This window comes from Taudactylus pleione, unplaced genomic scaffold (genome assembly GCF_031769625.1).
Source record: "Taudactylus pleione unplaced genomic scaffold, aTauple2 ptg000047l, whole genome shotgun sequence".
NCBI lineage: Eukaryota > Metazoa > Chordata > Amphibia > Anura > Myobatrachidae > Taudactylus > Taudactylus pleione.
In genome coordinates, this window is record NW_028284449.1 from 553010 (window position 1) to 575421 (window position 22412).

Here is a 22412-nt window from a genome sequence, read left to right on the forward strand (position 1 = left end):
CAGTATCCAGCCTGCCGCCCCCCATAATACAGAGCACGGCCCTCAGTATCCAGCCTGCCGCCCCCCATAATACAGAGCACGGCCCTCAGTATCCAGCCTGCCGCCCCCCATAATACAGAGAACAGCCCTCAGTATCCAGCCTGCCGCCCCCCATAATACAGAGCACAGCCCTCAGTATCCAGCCTGCCGCCCCCCATAATACAGAGCACAGCCCTCAGTATCCAGCCTGCACCCCCCCCATAATACAGAGCACAGCCCTCAGTATCCAGCCTGCCGCCCCCCATAATACAGAGCCCTCAGTATCCAGCCTGCCGCCCCCTATAATACAGAGCACGGCCCTCAGTATCCAGCCTGACGCCCCCTATAATACAGAGCACGGCCCTCAGTACCCAGCCTGCCGCCCCCCATAATACAGAGCACAGCGCTCAGTATCCAGCCTGCCGCCCCCCATAATACAGAGCACGGCCCTCACTATCCAGCCTGCCGCCCCCCATAATACAGAGCACGGCCCTCAGTACCCAGCCTGCCGCCCCCCATAATACAGAGCACAGCGCTCAGTATCCAGCCTGCCGCCCCCCATAATACAGAGCACGGCCCCCCATAATACAGAGCACGGCCCTCAGGACCCAGCCTGCCGCCCCCCATAATACAGAGCACGGCCCTCAGTACCCAGCCTGCCGCCCCCCATAATACAGAGCACAGCCCTCAGTATCCAGCCTGCCGCCCCCCATAATACAGAGCACGGCCCTCAGTACCCAGCCTGCCGTCCCCCATAATACAGAGCACAGCGCTCAGTATCCAGCCTGCCGCCCCCCATAATACAGAGCACGGCCCTCAGTATCCAGCCTGCCGCCCCCCATAATACAGAGCCCTCAGTATCCAGCCTGCCACCCCCCATAATACAGAGCCCTCAGTATCCAGCCTGCCTCCCCCCATAATACAGAGCACGGCCCTCAGTATCCAGCCTGCCGCCCCCCATAATACAGAGCCCTCAGTATCCAGCCTGCCGCCCCCCATAATACAGAGCACGGCCCTCAGTATCCAGCCTGCCGCCCCCCATAATACAGAGCTCTCAGTATCCAGCCTGCCGCCCCCCATAATACAGAGCACGGCCCTCAGTATCCAGCCTGCCGCCCCCCATAATACAGAGCCCTCAGTATCCAGCCTGCCGCCCCCCATAATACAGAGTACGGCCCTCAGTGTCCAGCCTGCCGCCCCCCATAATACAGAGCCCTCAGTATCCAGCCTGCCGCCCCCCATAATACAGAGCACTCAGTATCCAGCCTGCCGCCCCCCATAATACAGAGCACGGCCCTCAGTATCCAGCCTGCCGCCCCCCATAATACAGAGCCCTCAGTATCCAGCCTGCCGCCCCCCATAATACAGAGTACGGCCCTCAGTATCCAGCCTGCCGCCCCCCATAATACAGAGCTCTCAGTATCCAGCCTGCCGCCCCCCATAATACAGAGCACGGCCCTCAGTATCCAGCCTGCCGCCCCCCATAATACAGAGCCCTCAGTATCCAGCCTGCCGCCCCCCATAATACAGAGTACGGCCCTCAGTGTCCAGCCTGCCGCCCCCCATAATACAGAGCCCTCAGTATCCAGCCTGCCGCCCCCCATAATACAGAGCCCTCAGTATCCAGCCTGCCTCCCCCCATAATACAGAGCACGGCCCTCAGTATCCAGCCTGCCGCCCCCCATAATACAGAGCCCTCAGTATCCAGCCTGCCGCCCCCCATAATACAGAGCACAGCCCTCAGTATCCAGCCTGCCGCCCCCCATAATACAGAGCACAGCCCTCAGAATCCAGCCTGCCCCCCCCATAATACAGAGCACAGCCCTCAGTATCCAGCCAGCCGCCCCCCATAATACAGAGCCCTCAGTATCCAGCCAGCCGCCCCCTATAATACAGAGCACGGCCCTCAGTATCCAGCCTGCCACCCCCCATAATACAGAGCCCTCAGTATCCAGCCTGCCTCCCCCCATAATACAGAGCACGGCCCTCAGTATCCAGCCTGCCGCCCCCCATAATACAGAGCCCTCAGTATCCAGCCTGCCACCCCCATAATACAGAGCCCTCAGTATCCAGCCTGCCGCCCCCCATAATACAGAGCACAGCCCTCAGTATCCAGCCTGCCGCCCCCCATAATACAGAGCACGGCCCTCAGAATCCAGCCTGCCCCCCCCATAATACAGAGCACAGCCCTCAGTATCCAGCCTGCCGCCCCCCATAATACAGAGCACATCCTAGGACAGGTACTAACTTTACACGTATTGCGCTCAATCTCTCGCTGCCGCCGGTCCTCCTCTTCCTGCTCCTTCTCTCTCTGCACCAGACATTTGATGTGTTCTGGGAACTCGTTCGATTCCAGAAACTCTGCAAGTAAAAGCAGGAAGCTGGGAAACAGAACCAAACCATAGCGCAGCGCAGAAGTGATGTGGGTGGAGCCTGTGCGTCATCGTGGAGCCAATGATGTGAAATTCAAGACACAATTTGTCAATACTGGAAGATGCTGAACATTTTAAAAAGGAACCAATGAGTTCCGTAACATTCGCATTACGAGATGGTGCAAGTAACGTACGGACGAAGGTCTCGGTTGCACCCGGCTTCAGGGTTTTACCCTTCAATAAGGAACATAAGAAAAACCAGTAGGTAAAATAAAGCGCCAGATATGCAGACCATTCTCAGGAGCGCAGTGAGAATTGGGCTATATCACATATATACGCGCCAATACTATTCCTTACACTACGGATTATTATTGCACACACACATGACACAGACGCCTGGGTCTAAGGACATGGAAGAGAGGAGCGGGAGAGAGTACAGGACGGGTGTCATCCCATTCTCTGGCCATATTACACATATACCCTAATGGTGCCCAATCATCCTGTGCCCATACTCAGAGGAAGCCACGTCCTTATATCTCCATCACCTCTCCATTCTCTGGCCATATTACACATATACCCTAATGGTGCCCAATCATCCTGTGCCCATACTCAGAGGAAGCCACGTCCTTATATCTCCATCACCTCTCCATTCTCTGGCCAGATTACACATAACCTCTATACATAAACCCTAATGGTGATGCAGGGAATTAGCCAACATAGTCCCAAACAAGCCAGAGCTCCACAGATCTAATACCTTGCTGTACAACAAGATCCAGCATGTCCTACCTCTGTGGACATAGTAGTCAGTGCACGTAACACAGAGACTGATTAGCAAGAAGCACCAGGAAGACGCTCATCACGTCAGTAAATGACTTACTTGCATTTCTGGTCGGGTTCTTCAGGCGGTACATGAGCATGTAGGCATTCGTGGAGCTGGGGGGGGAATATAAACATTCAGTAAAATAAAGGCAGGAGCCACCTGTGCCTGCTGGGCATGGTTACCGTGTAGCCGTCATCTATCTATAATGGAGGCTTACAGAATGAAGCTCCTGACATCACTAACCACTATACCTATCCACTGGTCCAGCCCACGCCATGGCGGCCTATTACAGGGGGTGACCACTACGGATCACATTATATCAGCTACACAGCATCAGTGAAATCAGATGACAAGCACTTACTGATACACATCTATAATCGCCACTTAGTAACTGGTAACAGAAGGTTCAACCATTTAACAACATCTAATAACCAGCCAATAAACATAGGCCGTGACGCATACCTCTGCCGGGGATTACAGGGGAGGGTAATCAGCTCTACACACCTGGCAAAGGCACTGGAGTAGTAACCTCGATTTCCTGTGGATCCTCCATGGGTTTTCTTAATATCCTCTGGTGTTATCTGTATAAAACACAATTTCAGATGACTTAATTGTATGTACACGGTACGACTCATGAACGATATCGATAATAAAGTTATCGTACATATCATTTTTTTTTTTGCAGTCACCAAAGTGACAACAACCAAAGATACGTGTTCCCGCTTGAATGATAAAGATATCTTTCATCGTCCATCCATGCATGCAGCCAACTTGGACAATATTGTCAGCTTTGCCTGTTCAGAGATGAGGCAGGACGACTTCACTGAAAGATCTCTCAAGTTGTTGATGGCACAGATCGTACCGTGTGCATGATCCTATCCTGAGACCATTCATGTGTGGGGCTGCTTCTCAGCAACTCACAATTTTGCCTAAGAACACAGCCATGAATAAAGAATGGTACCAAAACATCCTCCAAGAGCAACTTCTCCCAACCATCCAAGAACAGTTTGGTGATGAACACCGCCTTTTCCAGCATGATGGAGCATCTTGCCATAAGGCAAAACTGATAACTGACTCGGGGAACAAAACATGGAACTTTTGGGTTCATGGCCAGTAAACTCCCCAGACCTTAATCCCATTGAGAACTTGTGGTCAATCCTCAAGAGGCGGGTGTACAAACAAAAACCCACAAATACTGACAAACTCCAAGCACTGATTAGGTAAGAATGGGCGGCCATCAGTCAGTATGTGGCCCAGAAGGTGAGTGACAGCTGCCAGGGCGACTTGCAGAGGTCTTGAAAAAGAAGGGTCACACTGCAAATATTCACTCTCTGCATAAACTTCATGTAATTGTCAATAAAAGCCTCTGACACTTATGTAATGCTGTAATGTTACCTCAGTATACCATAGTAACATCTGACACTTACGTAATGCTGTAATGTTACCTCAGTATACCATAGTAACATCTGACACTTATGTAATGCTGTAATGCTACCTCAGTATACCATAGTAACATCTGACACTTATGTAATGCTGTAATGTTACCTCAGTATACCATAGTAACATCTGACACTTATGTAATGCTGTAATGTTACCTCAGTAAACCATAGTAACATCTGACACTTATGTAATGTTACCTCAGTATACCATAGTAACATCTGACACCTATGTAATGCTGTAATGTTACTTCAGTATATCTTTTAGCCATGGCTGTAGCTCCTTGCAGAGCACATATCAATAAAACAGTAAGTGTTATTGGCTATGGAGACATATGTACAGTCCCTCCTATCTGTGGCCCCCATATATCAGAACAGTCACATCGGACATGAGCCATAAATAAAGGCAGCACTGTAGGAGAACACGTCAGTGCTGCTTTCATGACATTTACTATGAGTGATAAAGCATATTGTAGTGCCTGCAGGAAGAGAGACATAAGGGGTAACTAGGAAATTTGAGAAGGTGCAATGGTTTTCTCACAGGGCACAGAATACAGCAAAATGTAACTTGGATCTGTCATGTAGGAATTACCCTATGTAACCAATTCTCTGACCCCAATGATGGTTCTGTAAAGCAGGGATAGCCGTCACATTTGGCTGGTGGACTATATACACTGAAGTGGCAGCGTACCACAGCAAACGCTCAGAATAATGATATGAGCTATAATAGCCTGAGCAGGTGTCTGCTCTCACTCACCCGGCTGACGTGCTGGTCATTGAAACTATACCACTGGTCATCGTCAAACGACTTGATACAGGCATAGTAATGGCCGCCCGCCGCACTGCCTGAATGCACCATCACGGAAAACAGCTCATACAAAGAGTTCTGAAAAGGCAAATTCAGGAATGTTTCAGTACATATAGGACCTTATGTAACAGTGATGTACAGGACATTTCCATAGACTGACAACAGTCAGCTGCCCCCCTGAACATTAGTGATCCAGGTTACGGTGACAGAGGTCTAAAACAAGAGATCTGGTAAGAACTTACCTTTGTTATCTCTGTTTCTACGAAGTCCATAGGGTCCACAGGGTTGACCTTTGGGGTATAGGTTGGGAACCAAATCCAGGCACCACGCAGTTAAAGCTTTCAGCTCCCAGGATGCACTGGGTCCACTCTCCCTATAACCCCACCCCCAACCCAGAGGCACCTCAGTTTGTAAGTAGCCAAAGGCCGGAGGAGGAAAGAAAGAGAAGACTGGAACACTCAATAACCATACTCTCAGAGAAGGAGACGGGAAACAGGTGACCAGTAACACAGCCCATATGAAGCCAGGTGCGTCAGGGCGGGCGCCCTGTGGACTTCGTAGAAACCGAGATAACAAAGGCAAGTTCTTACCATCTCTCGTTTTCTACTTCAGGGTCCATAGGAGGTCCACAGGGTTGACCTTGGGGATGTCCCAAAGCAGTTCAACCAAGGGTGGGGACGCTCCTGTGCCGAGAGGAGAATCCGTCGCCCAAAAGGAAGCATCCTGAGAGGCAAAGGAAACCAATGCCTAGAACCTTAAAAAGGTGTGGACAGAAGACCACGTGGCCACCTAGTAAGGCAGAACAGCCGAGGCGCCACAGCGAGCCGTCCACGAGGGGTACACGGCCCGAGAAAAACAAGCAGCAACAACAGAAAGGCCTACCCCTGGGTAGGCCCCTGAGGAAGACATATGAAGCCATCCAGCCAACAACTGGTTATAGGCCGGCCATCCTTTCCTGTGAAATCCAGAAATCTCAGACCACAAATAATGAGTCCGATTTCCCTAAGGAACTTGAACGGATCACAGAAATCCGAAGAGACCGGACCACAGTCAATGAGGCCACACCGGCCGAGAGGACTGAAAACTGAATGGCCGTACCCCAAGTTCCAGAATAATATGGAACCTAAAAACCACTTTAGGAAGAAACACAGGGCGAGTGCAACTAACACCCTGACATGATGCCATCCAGAAGAGGGAGCCACATGAGAACGCTCCCAATTCCGACCCTCTCCTGGCGGATATAAACTCCATAAGAGAGGGAGAGAGCGCATAAGCAATAGACCATGTAATGGCTATCACAACCAGCGGTTCCATTGACTGTCCCCGGAGGGAACGAAGAACCACAACTAACTCCCAAGGAGCCCCTAGGGTGGACAAATGGAGGCATAATCCAAAAAACACTCTGAAGGATGAACTGGATACCAGAGTGGAGCAATTCCACATCCGAACCATACTGACAGTGTAGATATCTGCACTGTCAGGAAGGCCAGGTGAGACCCAAGCCAGCTGGAAGGAATGCCAGAATATCTGGAAATCCTGAACACCGGAGGATCGTAGCGACAGGTACGATACCATAAGAATAATGCCTGCCACCATGGATGGTAGGACCCAGCAAAAGCTGATCTATGTGCTCTAATCTCAATGATGACAAAGCCAGGGAAGCCATAGGACCACCACAGGGACTCGGTCAAAGACAAACGATCCAGGTCAAAACAAGGACCCTGAGACAACAGGTCCGGATAGTGAAGCATCAGGAATGGAGTATCTATGGGGAGACTCCGAAAATCCAAGTACCCCTGACATCTGGGGCAATCAGGAGCCACCAGCAGTAAAACATCTCCGTCTCGATTGAAACACTTCCAAAGACCTTGAGGAGGAAGGGAGACCGGAGGAAACCGGTACACAAAGTGGAAGGACCCCTTCACTGACAAAGCGTCACCGAAGATTGCTTCAGTATCTCAAGAGCTGGACTCTAACACCGGTAGTGTGTGATAGAGTCTGAAAAGCCATGAGGACCCCCCATGGGAGGCCCCCTCTGCTCACTAGGAGTTGAAACCTTTCAAGGAAAAAGAGACTAGTCCCCGGAATGCACGTCAGGACGGTGAGGAAGTCTGCTTCCCAATGGAGAACTCCCGGAATGGACGCTGCAGAGATGGTCGAGAGGAAACTCTCGGACTATGTCAGAATGCGTGACACTCCCGTCACTGCCACCCCACGACCAGTGTCTTCTAGAAGTAAGCCACCATCATGACACTGTTGGACTGAACCGTTCGAGGTTCACCATGAAGCCTGTGTTAGGCCAGAGTGAGGACCCAAGACAGCCTAAAGTTCCAACAAGTTAATGGGCAGGGCGGAAGCGACAGATGTCCAACAGCCCTGAAAAGAGTGCGGACCGGCCATAGCACCTCAGAGACTGGCGTCTGTAGTAAGGACTAACCTAGATGAGATGGCCATAACCACCCAGATAGAGAAATACACATCTCCGGAGAGAACATCTCTAAACAGTGATCCGATGGAATTCCATCTGGAAAGGGTCAGTCTTTGCAAAGGCCTGGAATGGACCTGAGCATATACTACCCTTTTGAAGGTAGACACCCTGGATTCCAGAACCCACATGACAGAGTGTATAGACACTCGTCAACTGTGGAGACGTCAGCGCACCCGTAGATAAAAGAGTGGAGATCTTGTCTGATATCAGAAAAGATACTCCAATTCTGAGAATCCAGCAGGGCTCCCAGACTAACCATATCCTGTGAGGAATTCAGGGAGGACTTTTTTTTTTTTCCCCACTTGATTAACCCTTCCTGCTAGTGAAGGGAAGTAATGGGTAACTGGAAATGGCTTCAAAGAACTCCGGTGATTCTGTAAAGAACAGGACGACGTCTGGATACAGGAGCAGTCGGATACCCTGAAAAGGAGGACCGTCCTAAAAGCCATAAATCTGACAAACCCCGGTGGAGCTTTGGACAGTCCAAAGGGCAGAACCTGAAAACTGGAAGAGTTGCTGTGGCAAAGCAACCCTGAGCTATCGCTGAAGAGAGAGAGCTCTACAGGTACCTGTAGTCACGTGAATAACCAGCAACACCATAAAGACCCCCAGGATCCATAGCTTGGATGATGGAACGTAGGGGTACCCTCCTGAACCTAGGCACCTTCAGGACTTGGTTCAGGGATTCCGATATAGGATAGGCCAATGAGAACCATACGGCCTCTGCATCAGAAAGCAGAATAACCAGTCCCTCGCTGAAATAGCGGGGCTGGTATAATTACTCCTGCTTATCGCAAGGACTGTATCGCTCTCTGGACCTGTAAGGCCTTGTTCGGTCTGAAGGAAAGCAGTTAGAGACTTCAACTCTTACCCAAGCAATTGTGGTGACTTGACACCAGCACTGGGCGAACTGAGAAAACCGGTATCTCACTCCCCCAGATGAAAAACCTGACGCGTCAGGCTGAAGGTTCCTCCTCCGGTTTAGAAGCAGGGCGTCTGGATGTCCAAATCTGCTCGGTACCAGGTATGGCGGCCCTCGTGGAGGCCGACAGCCGAAGAAAAGACTGACCTTTAGGCTGAACCCGAGGGTCAAAAGACTGAACAGATTTAGTCTGAGGTCTAGTAGTGGGAGTAGCTAAGGGCGGTGAACTTGTCGTTAGTAATACTGCCAATGTTACTACAATCTTGTCAAGGTCAAGACCAAACAAGAGCTTCCCCATAGATGGTATCTACACCTCCGCATTCCCAGAGTGCAGTCACAGGTTATTACGGCAGATACAGTCGCAGCCGTAACTCTGAAAGTTAGGAGGCTGGTATCCAAAGTAGGTATATCCACATAAGACAACTGCATATATTTCAGGCAGAGTTACCACCTATGGATCCAGAGAATCCGACCACGTAGGAATGGGAGGCATAGTAACGTCTGTAATCAGACGAGTAACATGCCAATCCACCCCAGGAGGGGCTCGTGATGACCCTCAGGGAATTCGGGACAGGAGGCCAAATCGCTGTTGTGATGTCTCGTATCTGGCGACAGCCAGAGTCCCGCCATGCGATCCACCCGCTAGTCAGAAAACAGGATTTTGGTACTTACCGTTAAATCCATTTCTCAGATTCCACATGGGACACTGGAGCTTCATGACAGTGGGGTATAGACGGTGGGTTGAGTTGAGCCTGGCACTTTAAAAATCTACAAGTGTGACTGGCTCCTCCCCCTCTATGCCCCATCAGCCCCAGTTTTAAAGAACTGAGCCCGAGAGGAGATGGAGAACAGACTGAAGAAGAGAAGGAGAACAGGAAAGAAACAATCCAACATACTGACACACTGCAGGAACACAACTGGCTGCAGGGATAAACAGTCACACAACAAAAACAGACCAAACTGCAACAGAACTGAAGCAGAACAAGTAATTGATAACAGGCAAGAAGCACTGGGTGGGCGTCCAGTGTCCCCTGTGGAATCGGAGAAATGGATTTAACGGTAAGTACCAAAATCCTGTTTTCTCCTTCATCCACTAGGGGACACTGGAGTTTCATGACAGTGGGGACGTCCCAAAGCTACCCTCCTGGGGGGGAGAGTGCTGAACGCCCTGCAAGACACTGCGACCAAAATTTGAAGCAGAAGCCGCAAAAGTGTCAAATCTGTAGAAACGCACAAAAGTATGAACCGAAGACCACGTAGCTGCTCTACAAAGCTGTGAAGCCGAGACACCTCTACGTGCCGCCCAAGAAGTACCCACAGAGCGCGTAGAATGCGCAGAAATGGATACCGGCGGTGGTCGAGCAGAAGCAACATATGCCTGACGAATAGTCAGACGAATCCACCTGGCCAAAGTCTGCTTAGATGCAGGCCAGCCACGCCGATTGGCATCATAAAGGATGAACAGTGCCTCTGATTTACGTAGTCCCTCAGTACGGGCCACATAAATGCGAAGTGCCAGAACCACATCCAAAGAGTGAGAATCCCCGGAAGAGTCCGACAACGCTGGGACTACAATCGGCTGATTCAGATGAAAACCCGAGACCACCTTGGGCAAAAAGGAAGGGCGGGTACGAAGTTCCGCCCGATCTTCGTGAAAAATCAAGTAAGGAGAACGGCAGGACAAGGCTCCAAGTTCAGACACTCGTCTGGCCGAAGCCAGGGCCAATAAAAGGATCATCTTCCAAGTCAAATACTTCAATTCCACATCCTGCAAAGGCTCAAAGGTGGATGACTGAAGAAAAGATAAAACAAGATTCAGGTCCCAAGGAGCCGTGGGTGGCACAAAGGGGGGCTGAATTCTAAGTACCCCTTGAAAAAAGGTCTGAACCTCCGGAATCAGAGCTAGGCGACACTGGAAAAAAATAGAAAGAGCAGAAATCTGCACTTTAAGCGATCCCAAGCGTAGGCCCGCATCAAGGCCTTTTTGAAGAAAAAGAAGAAGACGAGGTAAATGAAAAGAGGAAGTGGAAGATCCACAACCCTCACACCAGGAGATATAAGCCCTCCAAATGCGATGATAATGCGCTGATGTTACCGGTTTTCTAGCCCTAAGCATGGTAGGAATGACCGACCTAGGAACACCATGGCTTCTTAGTATGGCGGTCTCAATAGCCACGCCGTTAAACGAAGCCGCCGTAAATCTGGGTACACACATGGACCCTGCTGTAGAAGGTCCGATCGTAGCGGAAGAGGCCAAGGTTCGTCTGCCAGAAAGAATAAGAGATCGGAGTACCAAACCCGACGAGGCCAATCCGGAGCCACTAGGGTGACGGTGGACGACTCTCGTTTGATCCGCTTGAGAATCCGAGGGAGAAGCGGAAACGGTGGGAACAGGTACACAAGGCTGTACGGCCAAGGGATCAGTAAAGCATCTGCTCCCACCGCTGCCGGATCCATGGTCCTGGAGCAGTAAAGGGGTAGTTGATGATTTATCCGTGATGCCATCAGGTCTATCTGTGGTTTCCCCCATCTGCAAACCAATTGATGAAAGACCTCGGGATGAAGGGACCACTCCCCGGGATGAAGATCCTGACGACTGAGGTAGTCCGCTTCCCAGTTGTCGACTCCCGGAATAAACACTGCGGAAATTACCTCTACGTGTCTTTCAGCCCACAGAAGGATGCGACTGGCTTCTCTCATTGCCAGACGACTGCGGGTTCCTCCTTGGCGATTTATGTATGCCACTGCAGTGGCGTTGTCGGATTGTATCCCAACCGGAAATCCTTGTAACAGAGGAGCAGCCTGTATCAAAGCTCTGTAGACTGCCCGCAGTTCGAGAACATTGATTGGTAAGAGGGATTCCTGCTGCGACCAAAGCCCCTGGAAGTGACTGCCCAGAACCACAGCTCCCCATCCGCGGAGGCTGGCGTCCGTGGTGACCAAGGTCCAATTCCAAATTCCAAAGCGCCGACCCGCTAACAGATGCTCCAGAGCAAGGATATGCGGGTCCGGGGAGACAGACGCACCAGCCGATGCATCTGTAGGTGGGACCCGGACCATTGAGACAAAAGATCCAGTTGAAAAATTCTGGAGTGAAATCTGCCGAATTGGATGGCCTCGAAGGAAGCCACCATTTTTCCCAGGAGACGGATGCAAAGATGCACGGACACTTTCCTGGGTCTGAACACCAAACGAACCAGCTCCTGTATGGCTATGGCCTTGTCCCTTGGCAAGAATACACGAAGCAGAACAGTGTCTAGAATCATTCCTAGGAACTGAAGTCTCTGGGACGGCATCAACTGAGACTTCTGGAAGTTCACAATCCATCCGTGTTGAATGAGAATCTGATGTGTAAGGGACACTTGGTGTAAAAGTTCTGCCGTTGGAGCCTTGATGAGTAAATCGTCTAGGTACGGAACTATCGTCACCCCCCGAGAGCGCAAGTGGGATACCATGACGGCCATCACCTTGGTGAATACCCTGGGAGCTGACGAGAGACCGAACGGCAGGGCCTGAAACTGGTAATGAGCTTCCTTGATGGCAAATCTGAGGAAAGCCTGGTGAGGAACCCAAATTGGGACATGCAGATAGGAGTCCTTGATATCGATCGACACCAGAAACTCTCCTGCCTCTAGTCCCGCAATGACAGAATGGAGAGACTCCATTTTGAACCTGTGAAATGAAAGATACTGGTTCAAGGATTTCAGATTCAGAATGGGTCTGACTGACCCATCCGGTTTCGGAACCACAAAAAGGTTTGAGTAAAACCCTTGTTGTCTTTGTGCAGTGGGAACCGACACCAGAACCTCGGCCAGCAAAAGTTTCTCGATCGCTTGACGCAAAATTAGTTGCTTCAAGGGATCGACGGGCAAACTCGATCTTGTATCCCTGAGATACCAGATTCCGAACCCAAGTGTCTGGAGAAGTCCATCTCCAAACCTCCGAGAAACGCTGGAGGCGAGCCCCCACCTTCGGATCTCCGAGATGGGATGGGAGCCCGTCATGCCACAGGCTTGTCTGCTGGCTTGGGATCTGGACGGCGGGCATTAGTCGCTTGACGTCCTCTAGCACGGCCTCCTCGCCCCGCTGAAGACGAACCTCGCGATCGTCCCTGAAATCTTGCAGATGCTCGAAAGGAACGAAATGAAGGTCCCCTAAACGAGCGACGCGGAGGAGGTGCTGATGAAGGTAGAAAAGTACTCTTACCTCCAGTGGCCAGCGAGATCCACTTGTCCAGCTCTGGACCAAATAAAATATCGCCTGTGAAAGGAAGAGCTTCCACTGCTCTCTTTGACTCAGCATCCGCTTGCCAGGCACGAAGCCAAAGTGCCCGGCGAGCAGAGATCGCCGAAGCAGAAATCCTAGCGCCTACCTGGCCGATATCTCTGGAGGAGTCTCCTAAGTATACTGCAGACTCCTGAATATGTTCTGCCAAGGTAATCAGATCTGCCCGCGGAGTGTTGGATTTAAGACCCTCAGTCAATTGTTCCGCCCACTTTTCCACAGCCTTGTTGACCCAAGATCCTACCAAGGCCGGCCAGAGAAGAGCACCTGCAGCCGTATAAATGGATTTCAAAGTGGTTTCTAATCTCCGCTCTGAGGTTTCCTTCAATGTAGTAGCTCCTGGAACCGGTAACGTGGTCTTCTTTGACAACCGAGAAACCGAAGAATCCACAGATGGCGGGGTCTCCCACCTCTTTCTATTTTCGGCAGGAAACGGGTAGAGAGAGAAAAAACGCTTAGGAATCTGGAATTTACGGTCCGGATTCTGCCAAGCTGCCGTCATCTGTTCGTCCAACTGGAGAGAAACAGGGAATGTGATAGCAATCTTCTGTGACCTGGCAAACAAGGAGTCTTCTAACGATTCTGGAGCTTCCGGGCCAGAAATCTTAAGAACTTCCCTCACCGCTAGGATGAGTGAATCAATACCTTGCATTGCCTCAGGTACTTGTGAGTAAGTCTCTACGTCTGATTCGTCCAGCATCTCCCCTTCCTCCTGAGACGAGTGATCCGCTGCCGAGTCCTCATCTGACTGGAGAACCGCCGGAAGAGCCCTCTTCTTAGATGAGCGACTTACCGTAGCTTCAGGAGCTTTAGACGCAGAACCCATAACCTGAGCAAGGCTATTCACTGAGCGGACTAAATTCTGAGCCCACGCTGGTTCTGTTGCTAGAAAAGAAGGGTGAGATGTGCTAGGTAGATCTCTGGCGGCCTCCCGTTCCCTACGGGAAGCGGCTAATTCAGAAGAAAGATCCGCCATGACCCCTGCCAAACTATTTATGAAGGAGGGAGTGACAGACTGCGTGCTAGCACTCTCTGCTTCACACGTCTCGCACAGGGAAGACCCTTCGGAGCGAGCATGGGTAAATTTTTTCCTGCACTTACTGCAGGCAAACAGCTTTTGTGAAGCAGCTTTTTCTGTTCTGGATGTCATCATTTACTCACAGACAGACACCACATACAACTCAGTAGAGCAAAAGGAGTATAGGGAGAAGCAGAATTTCAATAATAATGCTACTCAAGTATGGGTGCAGACAGAGCAATAAGGGAGGAGCAGAATTTCAATAATAATGCTACTCAGGATGCAGACAGAGCAGTATAGGAGGAGCAGAATAATAATGCAGCTCAGTAACAGGGGCAGACAGTGAAATATAAGGGAGGAGCAGAATCAATAAAAAAAAAAACAGAAGGTAGTGAACTACCTTACTGTAATTACAGACCCCCTGTAGAAGCTCAGTCTTCTCCCCTCCGATCCGCTCTAGCTCTACAGAGGCGCCACTCCCTCTCAGAGCGCGCCAAACGAGCCCAGCAGTGAAGGAGGAAGAGGAGGAGGGCCTATAAGCTCCACCCCCTTTTGTCAATGGCCGCCGCTATTATATGCGCGCGGCATAGCCCTGCATCCCAGCCGCACGCGGGGGCCAGCGGCACGACTGCCGCCAGTGATTAACGTGCCGGTGCCTTTACACAAGCACCGGCACGCACAGGTAGGACCGCCGCTTCTTCTGCAGAGCCTACCTAACAGCCAGCGCTGGTGTTCTTCCGCAACACCAGCGTGGCACTGACAGCCGCGCGCTGTTAAAAAACCCCAGCAAATTATTTTCACCTCTCCTGCTAGACAGGAGAGGTGTGCATACTCACAGGGCTGCTGCGGCCAGAGCGCTGGGCTGTGAGGGGAGAGCGGGGACCCGGACACAAGCCAGTGTTAGCTGTGGCGGTCCCCGCTGAGTCTGATGACTCCTTCACTGCCAAAAGGCAGCCTCCCCTCCATAGGGTGACCGGACACAGGCTGCAGTAGCTGTGTGGTCCCCTCTCTGGCGGCTCCCACGATGCAGGCAGACTGTCACAGCTAACAGTCTGCCTGTCCTCTTGTTTCTTCTTTATAAATTAATATATATATACTTAAGGGCTGGAGACAGCCCCTGTGCACCGGTCTGTTCTCCATCTCCTCTCGGGCTCAGTTCTTTAAAACTGGGGTTGATGGGGCATAGAGGGGGAGGAGCCAGTCACACTTGTAGATTTTTAAAGTGCCAGGCTCAACTCAACCCACCGTCTATACCCCACTGTCATGAAGCTCCAGTGTCCCCTAGTGGATGAAGGAGAAACAGGGAACCCGAAGGCACGTTAGACTGACGGTGTAAGGTACAGGTCGACATTCTCTCTAACCAGAATGGACCTGCTACCAGCCCTAAAACAGGGATAATAATACTTGAAATAGGCTCCCCCACGTGTAAGATGGAAAGAGCCCAAAACAGCATCCAGTTCATGGCAGAGACAACTGAGAAGTAACCACAGGGCGTCAACCACGCCATATTGCGTTTCATAGAAAACTACATCCACCCAGGGTGGCTGTTGTGGTAATCCCTGCAAAGGGGAATGACAGACTATGGTGGCACCAGGGGGAATTCATATACTGCGAAAAACCCCTGCAGGGAGCGGTAGTCTGTGTCACAGGGGAAGAGCGCAAGAAACTGCGAGATACCCTGAGATGAAAAGGGCAGTATGGTGAAGTAACCCCAAGTTACAACAATGGGGCCCGCCCAGTGATCCGCAATGGAGAGGATCCTGAGAAACAAACCGCCCGAGGAGGTCGTGTAAGGGGCCCGGCACCAGATGGCGCCACATACATAACTTTTTCTGAGTCAAATCCTCCGCACTGACACCTGCAGCACATGGCTTGCATGATGGTAAAAATGGGTGCAGTATAACGCTCTTTCTCCTGGGCAGACCTATCTAACCAATCTTGGCGGAAATATCAAGCAGCGCTATACTGGTCCTGACTGATGCTAAGATTAGCTGCAGGGACCCATTTTCAGCGTATGCAACACACAGTTCCACCTAAAATATGGCAACGGGCAGCACGCAACAGTATGTGACAACCTCACAAACACTGACAAGTATATATATATGCGAGATCTCAGAACCACCCTAAGTACAGCTGTATCAGGGTAGAATGTAGAATGTAAAGAAAAGGGATAGATATACACTGACAGGTCAGAGAATACAGACAGTCAGCACTAGCATAAGTCACACACACGTATTATATATATATATATATATATATACATACATACACACACACACACACACACACACATACCATACACACATAAGCATGACATAATATACTACACTACGTCACTGCATTCACCTGCCCATATTCAGTGTCTTAAATAAAGCTTAGGGGCACCAGAGGCACCAACTTAAACTGAGGTGCCTCTGGCTTGGGGGTGGGATAATAATAGGGAGAGTCGACCCAGTGCATCCTGGGAGCTGAAAGCTTTAATTGCGTGGTGCCTGGATTTGGTTCCCAACCTATATCCCCAAGGTCAACCCTGTGGACCCCCTATGGACCCTGAAGTAGAAAGTTGTATCACACCTAAGCTTGGGTCTGGCATTCGCTAATTTCTGCGGGCGCCCATGTATTTTGTGCGCCCGGTGTCACTCCGCTAGAACCGGTTGGAGGTCAGTAAGCTGCCCAGGACAAGTCAGGTCCAGCACCAACACAAAACCAGTAGGAAAGTTCTAGACCGGTGCAGCTGTCAGTGGGCACAGACAGGACACAGGGGTAGCTGTCAGTGGGCACAGACAGGACACAGGGGCAGCGGTCACTGGGCACATACAGGACACGGGGGCAGCGGTCACTGGGCACATACAGGACACGGGGGCAGCGGTCACTGGGCACATACAGGACACGGGGGCATCTATGCTGATATTACACCCATGACATAATGAAGGATCACTCACGGTAAATAATGCGCCAATGTCGCGCCATCATCTCTATATACCATTTACCTTCTCCGACAACTTATTCAGCTTTTCCACGCTACTGTTACTCTCCAGACCAATGCCCTCGTCCAGCGCATCGTCCGTGCAGAAGTCATTGCTCAGCTGGTCGCTGTGGCAGCTGCCCTCGTTCTCTGCGCCACTGTCTGTGCAGCTCTCTGTCTGAGGGGACTTCTTACAGACATAAGACAGAACAAGGGGACCAGTAAATGGGAGTGACCACAGTTCCTATGCATCAAACCAACACATTTCTGTCATGCCCAAGGGTTGCGGTTACGGAGTTCTATGTAATCCCTCTTTCTTTATAGACAACTCAGGAAACGATTCTACCTCCCAATTGTCGGTGTCAATTTTAACTGCGGACAAGATGAAAATGTAACTGTAAGGCTGTATCCGACTGTCCTAGCAAGGACCGGATTATACCAGGCTGTATACGACTGTCCTAGCAAGGACCGGATTATACCAGGCTGTATCTGACTGTCCTAGCAAGGACCGGATTATCTGCGTGTAGCAGCCTGTATCTGACTGTCCTAGCAAGGACCGGATTATACCAGGCTGTATCCGACTGTCCTAGCAAAGACCGGATTATACCAGGCTGTATCTGACTGTCCTAGCAAGGACCGGATTATACCAGGCTGTATCTGACTGTCCTAGCAAGGACCGGATTATACCAGGCTGTATCCGACTGTCCAAGCAAGGTCCGGATTACATGCGTGTACCAGGCTGTATCTGACTGACTTAGCAAGGACCGGACTATCTGCGTGTAGCAGGCTGTATCTGACTATCCTAGGAAGGACCGGACCATCTGCGTGTACCAGGCCGTAACCGTATCAGCTTCCCAATAGGGATGGCAGGTCACTTCAGTCCCATTACTGATTAATGTGTCATCAATGTATCATGGTACAGAATCAATGTGTCTATAACCGAGCGCCTACAAGTCTTCTGCTGGTGTCCTGTAACCCCAGGGAGGCTCCTTTTACTGAGCAAACTCCATGTGCACAGGCCTTGAAGAACCTTTATACAATACCAAGATGGTTGTGACATTACCGGACACAAACTTACCTCATCTTCCACATCGATAAACGGGCTCATGTCCAGCTCCTCCAGGAAGGTCATGCGATCGTTCAGCTTGATGCGGTGCATGCTGGTGTAATCAAAGTCAAATCTCTTCAGCTGCAGAGTCAGGAGATAAGGGAAGTGCAAAAACCGGAGGCCCTACAGAGAGAAGAGGGGATCTGTGGTACTCACTGTTACATCCACTTCTCTGGCTACTTCTGGGGGAACAGATATATCGGCTGCGCTTGTGTAGATGAAATTTGTACAGAAACTCCCAAAGCTCTGATCTCATGCCTCTGACAAAGGTGCCTGACGCACTGAAACACGTTAAGCTGTTTGATACAATAATGTACCATTTTTTTCAGTTTGTTCCATTGGACTGAACATCTATCACGGAATAAGCAGATGGACAATACTATACCGAGACCGCTCCCTTTACTCCAAGAGAGCCCCCCGTCTGCAAGCAGCCTCAGCTTCTTCTTAGGAACCTGCTGAGTAAGTGGCAATCATTTCAGCCTACACATACGGTCTCTCAGCAGAGAGTTACCGGCACCAGACGATCGCATCCGGCTGTTACAGGAGACAGGTCAGTGTCAGACTGACCATCACTGTAACGCTCTCCAAAGGACACAATGAGCACCATAATAAAGACCGAAGGCCGCTGAATACCTGACTAAGGTGCTGTAATTACTACTCACTTTATCATTCCTGATTAGGAAACGGAACATTTAGATGGGTCTCATTAATTACACTACACAGCTAATTATCTGTTACTCTGTATCCACAAACGTTATTATACCTGCACTGGAGACTGTACTGCGGCTGATTAAACGCATAGAAAACGGCGCAGCTACAGACTGTATGGTGACTGAATATAAAGTATAAACATCCCTCCCTTTGTGATCACTATCAGTATTATTAGCACATAATCATTGTCTCATCACATATGATAATATTGTAATGTAATAATGTTCCTGTAATTCAGATTTATCATTGGAGTTATATGATACATTGTAACTCTTCCTTTTAGAACTTTGCTTAGTAACTAACATTGTATTGTTGGTTTATGTCGGAGTTTTACAAAATCTTATTACTGTAGATAAATAAATGTGACGCTTTGGGAATCTCTGCACCAAACGTCATCTACACAGGCGCAGCCGATATATCTGCTGTATCTTTCTGTGAGGGTTGTGCACCTACTTTACACCCACAGCAGCTGGGTAACTGTATGGAAGTGCCTAAGACAACTCATATATACTTAAATTACACCTGGAGGACGCTGCCAAGCTTGGGGTGTAGATGGCGCTATCAGGAGCATATAATAAACGTTTGTAAGCTTTATCCTCCCCTTCTACATCCCATCCCACCATACCAAAAGAATGAATCAAGAATGGCCATCGGAAATCTATGGTCGGCAATCATCAATGTTACCGCTCCAGAGACACTTTTTCCATTCAATGCAGGGATCGATGCCGCCATCACTTGGAGCTTTCCGATGGCTCCTGACATCCATTCTGCTGCGTACACCACAGCAGATTTCCCTTTCGCACCACTGGTTACCATACAATGCCTACATTCCATGACAAGGCAGAGCCGCCTCTCTTCTAAGGTCACCTAGCGATGGCCATTCCTACACAGAAGCCAACAGGGATCAGTATAAACTTCACTAACGCCCATAGAAAAGCGTAAAATGAAACCCCAGGAGCGTACACCTAACCATGAGAGTGATGACCGGCCGGGAGCAGAGTGTTCCCCACAGTGACTACCAAATACACTCCTCTCTTTCATCCTTCTAGGGGACATGGCCAACCTTTGGCAAGTTCCAAAACTAATCCTAGAGGAGGGTACGCTAAGGCAAAGCTGGGCCCAAAACTGGACTGCCCATCTACTGTACAAACACATTCAATTTGTAACAGAGGACTAGGACACCGAACAACAGTCCCACCAAAGCACCATACCATGCCACCAAAGAGGCACGTGGGAATTTGGCAGAATGAGCCACAACACGCTTAGGAACAGGAATCTGTTCTGAGACATAGGCCTGACCGATAGTAGCAGTCATCCATCTGGACAGTCTCTTTTATACAACTCATACAGGATCAGAAGACTGCAGATCTATCCAGACAGATTCTAACCTAGAGGGGAATAACAATGTCCTGATTTATGTGTAATCTCAGAACTGGCTGCATGAAATATTTAGGAGACAGGAAAGCTCCGTCCTGGTGGAAAACCGAATACAGGCCCAACACAATAGGACAAACTTCTAGCACTGGCTCCAGGTGAGGAAATCAGTCTCCAGAATCCACTGGCTCAAAAGGAGGACAGTTGAAAAGCTAAAAAACTAAATGAAGGTCCCATGTAACAGGCGGAACACGAGGCGTGTGATATGAATCCCCCCATCTGATTACATGGAGAGGGTGAGATACCTGCACCTTCAGGTAAGCCAGCTCTATTCCTAGGCGTAGGTCATACTGTAACAAGAGGCGAGCTCCATTCCTAGGCGTAGGTCATACTGTAACAAGAGGCGAGCTCCATTCCTAGGCGTAGGTCATACTGTAACAAGAGGCGAGCTAACAGCCAGGTTTAACCCTTCTTCCTTTCATACCAAGCGATGTAAATCCCCCAAACCCGGTAATATTTCCAGCTTTTCTGGCCTTGATCATTGTCTGAATGGCCTGGTCAGAAAAGCAGAGAGAAATCTCTATGTGGCGTTATATCCACCGCGAGAAATCTAGTTACTGCAGCCGTCTTACCACATACTCTGCCAGATCACTATCATCTGCTTGTTTCTACAGCCCAAATAATTACCATGTGGATAGGATTAATAAGAAGCAAACAATACTTAAATCCGACATGATAATAGAGATTTAGAGGTATTAGTTACACACATTTGCAAATATATGAATAAGCGCCAGGCCAATCGTCAAGGCTCCTCTATACTGGCGTCCCTAGCATTAAGGGGCTCACGTCCAAGAAGCAAGGCACCCCAAACAAATTCCAACCAAGGGCAATCCCAAGGGCATCACACGAAAAAGTGAAAAAGGTGATAGTGAAGTATGTAGAAAAGATATGTAAAGATAAATCAATAAGTGTTAATGAAATGATAAAGAATTAAAATGACATAAATAATGTGCAAACAAATAGAGAAGTGATAAAAATATTCTATGTGAATTAAGTGGTGATGCCATGAGAAAGGCCCAGTCAGAACCCCCCCGGGGGCCCCACTCCCCAACGCTCACCCTAAAATAATTATTGCTACATAATGGTAGCACCCACTCTGGGTCATATAATTACAATTGATGTACTGCATGATAACAGTACATATGTAAGCTGAGAGCTAACTTACCTTGGAGGTACCCCAAAAAACCTCCACATGGCACTATAAGGATCAGCACCTCCTCCTAATGCTGACTGCCTTCATGCCTCCAAACTTGCCAACAAAATGGTAGGAAACCCTAGGAAATCTGCTTCCATTCCCGATATGAATACTGTCAACAGAATTACTGACTCTTGGCCCGCCGGAGAATCTGAGATACTGCCCGCATGGCCATGCGACTCGAGTTCCTCACTGGCGGTTGATGTAAGCGACAGTCGTCACGTTGTCTGACTGAAATCTTACCGGAAGAGACCTTAGCCACTGTGCTGCTTCTAACAGAGCATTGTAAAATACTCTGAGTACTAACACATTTATGACCCACCGTCTCTCCTATGGGGACCATTGACCCTGAAAATGATAGTTGAGGACCACTGCTCCCCATACCGGCATCCATTGTCACTATTAACCAATTCCACACTCCAAATGAGATTGTTCCCACCAGAGGAGAGCTACCCTGGTGGTCGGAGCTATCGCCTGTGATAGCAGGTCTAGCTGGAAACCTCGCAAGTGGAATCGTCTGAATTGCAGTGCCTCGAAAGCAGCCACCATCTTCCCCAAAAGATGCAGACAACGAGGCAAGGACACCCTCTTCAGTTTGAGGACTAGCTGAATCAGCAACCGGATATCCCGGCCTTGTCCTCCGGAAGGCAAATCCTCTGTATTGCTGTATCCAGAATCATCCCCAGAAACTGGAGTCTCTGGGCCGGACTGATATTAAATTTCTTGAAATTGATTTTCCAACCGTCAGTATTAAAGTCTAATATGTCAGAGAGGTAATCCAAGAGTAGAGATTCCAAATGGAACCTTGATTAACAGGTCGTCCAACTAAGGAA

General features: G+C 49.7%; 1 protein-coding gene across 3 annotated transcripts in view; it reads right to left on the reverse strand.

The window, feature by feature from the left end:
• Positions 1-22412, reverse strand: part of USP47 (ubiquitin specific peptidase 47) — a 112509-nt gene that overhangs the window by 38622 nt on the left and 51475 nt on the right. For 2 of the 3 annotated variants that reach the window (XM_088460520.1, XM_088460522.1), the window contains 6 exons: positions 18210-18362; positions 17157-17321; positions 5404-5532; positions 3715-3791; positions 3268-3323; positions 2267-2379 (listed from right to left, as the gene is read on the reverse strand). In XM_088460520.1, the coding sequence (XP_088316646.1) occupies positions 2267-2379; positions 3268-3323; positions 3715-3791; positions 5404-5532; positions 17157-17321; positions 18210-18362 (693 nt within the window). The remainder of the gene's footprint in view (positions 1-2266; positions 2380-3267; positions 3324-3714; positions 3792-5403; positions 5533-17156; positions 17322-18209; positions 18363-22412) is intronic. The other variant, XM_088460521.1, reaches the window with a different exon arrangement.